The following is a 7,552-nucleotide window of genomic DNA, read 5'->3' on the forward strand; positions in this document are numbered from 1 at the left end:
TTAAAGATGCTAATATTTTCTGTGACTCTTGTCACCAATGCCAAAGGTTTGGAAATATATCCAAGAGGGATGAGATGCCCCAACAACTTATGTTGTTTTGTGAAATTTTTGATGTTTGGGGTATTGACTTCATGGGTCCATTTCCAAACTCGAATGGTTTCTTATATATTTTGTTAGCTGTTGATTATGTTTCTAAATGGGTTGAAGCAATTCCTACCCGTACTGATGATGCTAACATTGTTGTTTCTTTTGTTAGGAATAATATAATTTGTTGCTTTGGATCACCACGAGAAATTGTAAGTGATCAATACTCTAATTTTTGTAACAGAAGAATGACAGGTTTGCTGAAGAAACATGGAATCATTCACAAGGTGGTGACGGCTTACCATTCCCAAACGAATAGCCAAGTCGAGGTGTCTAATAGAGAGATCAAGTGCATACTGGAGAAGATTGTAAAGCATCATAGAAGGACTAGAGCTCTAGGCTTGGAGATGCGCTCTGGGATTATCGGACTGCATATAAGACACCCATCGGCATGAGTCCATTCCGCCTAGTATACGGAAAGGCTTGTCACCTTCCAGTAGAGGTGGAACACAAAACTTACTGGGCTGTGAAGGAATGCAACTCAGGATTGGGAGGAGCCAGAATTGAAAGGAAGTTGCAACTAGAGGAATTGGATTGCCTTCGACTAGAAGCATATGAGAACTCAAGGCTCTACAAAGAGAAGGTGAAGGCTGTACGTGACAAGAACATCAAGAAAAGAGAGTTTAGAGCTGGGGATCAAGTCCTTCTCTACAACTCAAGGTTAAGGTTAATGCCAGGCAAGCTGAGGTCAAGTTGGGATGGACCTTACGTGGTGGAGAAGGTGGAACCGTACGGAGTTATCCACCTAAGTCACTCCACAAGCCCCACCTTCTTCAAAGTCAATGGCCACCGTTTGAAGCTGTATCATGCTGTGAGAATGAAGAACAACAAGGAGCTTGAGATCTTCCTCTTGAAGGATCCAGCAAGAGAAGAGGACTGAGCTTATAGACAGTCCAACTTAAGGACATTAAAGAAAAGTGCTAGGTGGGAGGCAACCCACCATGGTATCATCTTCTGTTTTATTAGTTCTATTTTATTTTTGTCAGTGTTAATTTCCAAATATGCATGTTTACCTTTATTTTGCTTTATTTTTAAATCAAAAAAGTGCATCCGACGCGTAAGCATCAATGACAGAGAGTTACGGTGGAACTGTGCGGGTGGGGTGCCTGGCGCATAAACCACCCCACGCGTACGCGTCACTCAGAATTTTGTGGGTCCACGCGTGGTATGAAAAATCGGCATAAATTGATACATTGAACAGAGAGTTGTGCTGGTATAATGCTGGAATTGTGCGTCTGGCACAACGAGTGGTCACGCGTACCTGTGATCCACGCTTACGCGTCACAACGCGCCGCGTCACTTAACTCAGCGCGCCGCCCAGACCTCTTTTATTTCATTCTTCTCTTCCCTCGCTAATCCTAATTCTTCTTCTTTCTTATTCATTCTTCTTCTTACTTCCTTCTTCTACCCTTCTCTCACCACCACCGGCGGACTACCACCGGAGACCACCACTTTCGGCAGCCACAATTTCCTTTCCTTTTCTACTTATCTTCCTACTCATCTCTCATTTTTTTACTCCCATTTATTCCCCTATTTTCATCTTCTTTTTAAGGTTTCTTTTCTTCCTCTCTTCTACTCTTTCATTCTTCTTTTATTTATTGCACATGACTATTTTATTTATTTTTAATTACATATTAGTTTTGTTATTTGTAATTTCTTTTTCATTTTTTTATCTTGCATTTTTATGTTGGTGTTGGAATTTTATTTGGGTGATTATTTTGCTATTTCATAGCTTGTTTGTGTTGTGAGGTGTTCTTTGAAAATTGACATCTTATTTTGGGTCTCATATATACTTGGATTGATTATCTTACTTTCTATTTTTAATTTGCACACCAAGTGTTTGTGAAAAAGCTCTCATACTATTTTGAATTATTTTCTATTTTATTCTTGCACCTTAATGCCTCTTTTTCACAGCCCTTGAAATCCATGTGTATTGAGTTTCTTATTCATTAATTGTCATCATAAAAGTACTCATTGTTTTTGTTGCATGTGATAATTATTGTTGATATTGATGCTTGAGCTATTCTTCTCATGCTTGTTACTTGCATGCTTTTATCCCTCTTGCATCTAGTTATTATGATATTCCTTCATAATTTCAATTGATGTCTTACTTGCTTGTTGTAGCTACCATGTATTTAAGATACTAACTTTTTTATTGGCATTCATTAACACTTGGATTTTCTTCCTTCCGGTTTCTAGCTATCTAAATTTGACATTCCTTTTCTTTCTTCCTTCTTCAGGATGGCTATCAAGAGAGGAAAAGAGAAGGCTTTTGACAAGACACCAGCGAAGAAGGGAACTAAAAGAGCACCGGCGAAGGCACAACCATCCACAAGAGTCAAGCCACCTACTAAGCGGATGAAGAGGACCATCTGAGTTGATGAAGCGGAGAAGGCATTTCCTGCACGGGACTCTGCATGGTTCACTAACCGTTACTGTGAGCGGTATTCCCCATCTTAGCAGAGAGAAACTACCATAATGAGCTCCTCCTCATTCTTCCAGCACACTTCGTTGACTTTGTGGTGCCCTGCATTGAAAGTAGACAGTGGGGATTCTTAAGGAGGCAGCCGCGAGAAGCCAATCTCTCTTAGGTGGCCGAATTCTATGCTAACTATCACTCGCCTACCCTGTCTCCGAAGGTGCCATTTAGAGAGTGCTTGATCTCTTACCTATCCTGGAGGAGTTAGATGCCTATCAAGAGGCCCAGCTTGAGCGCCAGACATACCATTTTTACTGGGACAACGTCCTTAGAGTCATCGTCCAACCTGACAGCAAATGGATCTATGGGCTACACTAGACTCGACCCAAGAGCATCTCCGCCCAAGCACTCACCTTGGAGGCTCGCGTGTGGGCACAGATCATGTTCCACTACATATTTTCGAGCACTCATGAGTCCACTTTCACTGCTGACATGACTGTTCTCATCTGGTGCATTCTCACAGAGCAACCTCTCAACTTGCCATGACTCATCTGACAGGCTATGGGCCGGGTGCAAATTGCGAGCAACCTACCTTTTCCTGTATTGGTTACAGATTTGGTAGCTGCAATAGGAGTCTCCTATCGGGCTGGGGATATGAGGGCCATGATTCTTAGGAATGATGAATTTGTCCCGAATGGGAAGTATATCAGACCTCTAGCACCATCTGTGAGCCAGAATGAAGGCCCGTCCTTCGATGCCCCTTCATCTTCCGCTCCACCATCATCCACACCACAAGCACCACCCACCAATCAGTTGCTACTTGAGATCCTTGAAAGGTTAGACCAGAAATGCCGGCGGATTGAGCAAATAGAGCGCTGCAACAAGCGCCGATACAACTACTTGAAGGAGCTCGTTGTTAGTACTCACCCACCTCCGAAAGAGACCGATACCCGGGACTCCACTTCACATGACAGCATGGAGAGCCATGATGAGCCGAACAGTGAAAGTGATGATCCCAACCCCACTTTGCTCATCACTGATGGCACGGAGGACCAAGCTAAGCTTTAAGTGTGGGAAGGTCGATAACTGACCTCCGAAGGTAACATCTCTCTCTCTCTCTCTCTCTCTCTCTCTCTCTCTCTCTCAACACCAATATTTAATTTTTCTATTGTTAGATAGAATAACTTGCATAAGTAGTAGTTGCTTGCATTTAGGTACTACTTGGTTGAAGTGATAAATTCTTTTTCAAGACACTATTTTATAGCATTTCACTAATTTGAATTAAAATTTTTGTTAAATTTGTTTAAAGATGTTTAATTTGGAACATGATTTTAGAGCTCGAACAAACAAAACTAGTGAGATTTTAAACCTATTTGATTGGATGCATTTTATCAACCAATGTTTTATTTTAGTGTGTGTTGTTCTCTCTAAAATTGTGATCTATATCATGTTTGATTATATATTTCCATGGTTTGATGTATGCATACACTTATGGGATTGAGGCCTTGTTTCACTTAGTTCACATACCCATATGGCCTTACCCTATCATTCCCCTTGCAAACCAATGTTGAACCATTTTACCCCATTTATTCTTTATTACAGCACATCATTAACTCTAAGCGTAAAACAATAAATGTCCCTAATTTGAATCTTTGGTTAGGTTAGACTAGTGAGGTGCATATGAATTAAGTGTGGAAAAATTGAATTGGGGAATACATGTTTAGGAAATCGGGTATTTTATATTCTTATATGAAAATGTGAAAACAGTTTGAGCACTTGTTCATGCATCTAGCACGTTAATCATATGCACTAACTCACTGAAAAAAATAAAAAAATAGAAAAAAAGAAAAAAATACATGAGTAAGAAAAGAGAAAAAGAAAAGAAAAAGAGCAAATAAATAAAAAGGGGACAAAATGCCCCAAGGCTAATAAGTGAACTAATGCATATGCCTTGTACTTAAAAGATATCAAGGTGCATGAATTTGTGGAAAAATAGTTAGTGAATGGCTAGGCTTTGCATTGTGATAATATGGAATGTCTTAAGTTAGATGGGAAGTTCAGGTTAATCAAGGATTTGGATTTTAGTCCACTTAACTAAATACATTCCTACCTTGACCCTAACCCCATTACAACCCTTGAAAAGACCTTTTGATATGTGTATTTGTGCATTAAATTGTGTTGATTGGTAGAAAAAAAGTAAGCCTTAGAAAGCAAGATTAGTAGAGAACCGAGAGACTCCACCCTCAAACACTAGAGTGATTAGAGTGTATATACTTCCAGTGAGGGTTCGATGCTCGATTCTTTGTTCCCGGCTTTCATGAGCTTTCTTCTTGCAAGTTTACTTGTACTTTATTTTGTGATTTAAATTAGTGGAATCTAGTTATGTTTGTTTTGGAGAATTTGTTTGCTTTTAACCAAGTAGGTAGAAGCATTTTAGCATGTAGTTGCATTCACATAGATAGGTTGCATTGCATGAGTCTCACCTTTTTTCCCTTCATTTTTTTGGTCTCCTTGAGCTTAGCATGAGGACATGCTAATATTTAAGTGTGAGGAGATTTGATAAACCACTATTTTATGATATATTTTGGACTGAATTGAGTGGGTTTTGTCAACTATTCTCACACTTATTAATGTAAATTGAATGTTTTTCATTTTCTTCCTAATTTTGTGATATGATTGAAAATATGCTTCCTAAACCTTAAAATTGTTAATTTTTAATTCCCTCTTATTACCATTCGTTACCGTGATGTGTTTGTGAAGTATTTTTAGGTTTATAGGGCATGAATGGCTGAAAGGATGAAAATAAAGCATGTTCAAGTGGAAGGAAAACAAGAAGCAAGGAGTGACGCGCACGCATGGCCGACGCGTGCGCGTGAATTGGAGCATCTATTAGTGACACATACGCGTGACTGACGTGTACGCGTGACCAGCACAGAAGTCCAGTGACACGTACACGTGACCGATCCATACGCGTGACAGAGCATCACGTGCTGCACTTATCAGAACTCGCTGGGGGCAATTTCTGGGCTAATTTGGACCCAGTTTCTAGCCCGAAAACATAGACTATAGGCAGGGTTAGAGCTGAGACTAAGGGGACTTTCACTTTTCACTCAGTTTTAGTTTTAGTTTTGAATTCTAGAGAGAAAAACACCTTCTTTTCTCTATAGTTTTATTTCTTAGTTTGGCTTTGGATTGGATCTTGAGAGAGTTGCTACTACCTTCAAGTGGAGACATTGTCGTTATAGTTTTCTTCTCTATTACTTCTACTTCTTTTGTTTTTCCATTTAGTTACTTTGAATTCATTTTTGGATCTTGTTATTTTTGAATTTTTTAATGCAATGAATTATTTTTTGTTTAATTCTAGTGCGTGTTTGATTCTGGTCAATTATTGTTCGTGCAAATTTGATTTAATAAATTTTTCAGAATTACCATGTCTTTTATTTATTTATATTATATGTTTATGAAAATGGCATTCATGTTAATGACATAAGCTCTAAACTTGGCTTAGGGGGTTAATTAATTGAGATCCCTTGAGTTGTGAAGGTCAAGTATCAATCTTAATTGGACATTGCTGGCTAGCTCACTTCTCACCAACTCTAGTCCTTCTTCATGAAGTGATTACGACTTATGAGCTAGAGTTAGTGAAGCCACTTGACTTTCCTTCAGTTGTTAGAGGATAAATAAGTGGGAGCAATGAACCTTTATGATTATACTTGAGAAAGACAACAAGGATAGAGACCCCAATTATCTCCCCTAACCAAGGCTTTCTATTTTACATACATAACACCTCTTGTTATTATTCATTGTTTCAATTTCTGGTTATTTAATTTTTCTGTTCTCAACCTTAAAAATATTCAGAGAAGTCCTGATCAATAATTTACATCATTGTGTCAACTCTTTGGGAAACGACTTAGGATTCTGCTCCCGATTATTTATTTTTAATTGTTACACACTTTTAAATTGATAGTAGGAAACTTTGTCGATTAAGGCTATACTTATAACGTGATTTTGATCATAAAATCTTAATTGGCATTTTTCCTCCCATCAGGCGTTAGCTCCCACAATAGTGATCATGGTTTCAATGAAACGAAGATTTCAAATTCAATAGAATCGAAAGCAGAAATGGCTCTGAAAATTTAAAACAGAGCACACGCCAATGTTTAATTAAAACAACAACAAGTAGATTAATAAGATATTGGATGAATAGGACGTGCAACTGGAGCAGAAATATGGGAGAAAACTAACCCAGAACAGTGGATGTTGAACCTAATCGGAACGAGAACAGGGCAGTAATGATTCCCGGCAATTTTCTGTGGTGGTTTCGGCAGCAACAACACCCCGTTAGTGACTCTAGTTCACAATAACTCCAACAATCGAAAGATGGAAGACTAGACGTAGAAACTACTGTGTCTGTGACAGCTCCATCTCGACTATAGTAGCGGTGCCATCCCCTTCTTCTTGCATGCAATGTTGATAGTGATGGCTAGGATTTGGCGGCGCCGCTGCATTCTCCTTCTCTCTTGTGTCTTCGCTCTCTCGTGCGCTACTCTTTCTCTCTTCCTCTTCTGTGCGACGGCAACGACCCCTTCGGCTTCACGGGCGATGGCGATGAGCGGCGAGCTGGCGTTACGGCAGAGCCTCCCCTCCCTTCCTTCTCCTTCTGCAGCTCTAGCTCCCTCACTCGGATCTCTCTTTCTCCCTTGTTCCCCGTTTTCTTTTCTTTCCTTTTTGGTTTACTAAAGCTGTGTTGTGTGTATATGGGGTAGAAGGGTTGGCGGTGGGTGAGTAAGTAATGAGGGGAGGGTGAGCCTGACTCACTGAGGAGTTGACAGGTTAGGGGGGTACGTGTGTGATTTGGGTGAGAGGGGTTAGAGTTAGTGAAATTAGGATTTGAAATTAGGAATTTAGGGTTAGGGTAAAGTCTTAATTTGAAACCAAATTTAACCTAATATAATTAACTACAAAAATATTATTTATTTTTCAAACTAT

The 7,552-nt window shown here is 39.5% G+C and overlaps 1 protein-coding gene across 1 annotated transcript; it reads left to right on the forward strand.

Annotated features, from left to right (window-relative positions):
• The first annotated feature begins 535 nt into the window (after nt 1-535).
• On the forward strand, nt 536-1,024 carry LOC107494055 (uncharacterized). The gene has a single exon (XM_016115088.1). The coding sequence runs from the start codon at nt 536-538 to the stop codon at nt 1,022-1,024; it is 489 nt and encodes a 162-aa protein (XP_015970574.1).
• Nucleotides 1,025-7,552: the final 6,528 nt, after the last annotated feature.

Source organism: Arachis duranensis, chromosome 6, assembly GCF_000817695.3.
Source record: "Arachis duranensis cultivar V14167 chromosome 6, aradu.V14167.gnm2.J7QH, whole genome shotgun sequence".
NCBI lineage: Eukaryota > Viridiplantae > Streptophyta > Magnoliopsida > Fabales > Fabaceae > Arachis > Arachis duranensis.

What these genes read in the sequence shown, in the direction of transcription:
- LOC107494055 (XM_016115088.1), top strand. Translation starts at nt 536, where the DNA reads ATGAGTCCATTCCGCCTAGTATACGGAAAGGCTTGTCACCTTCCAGTA.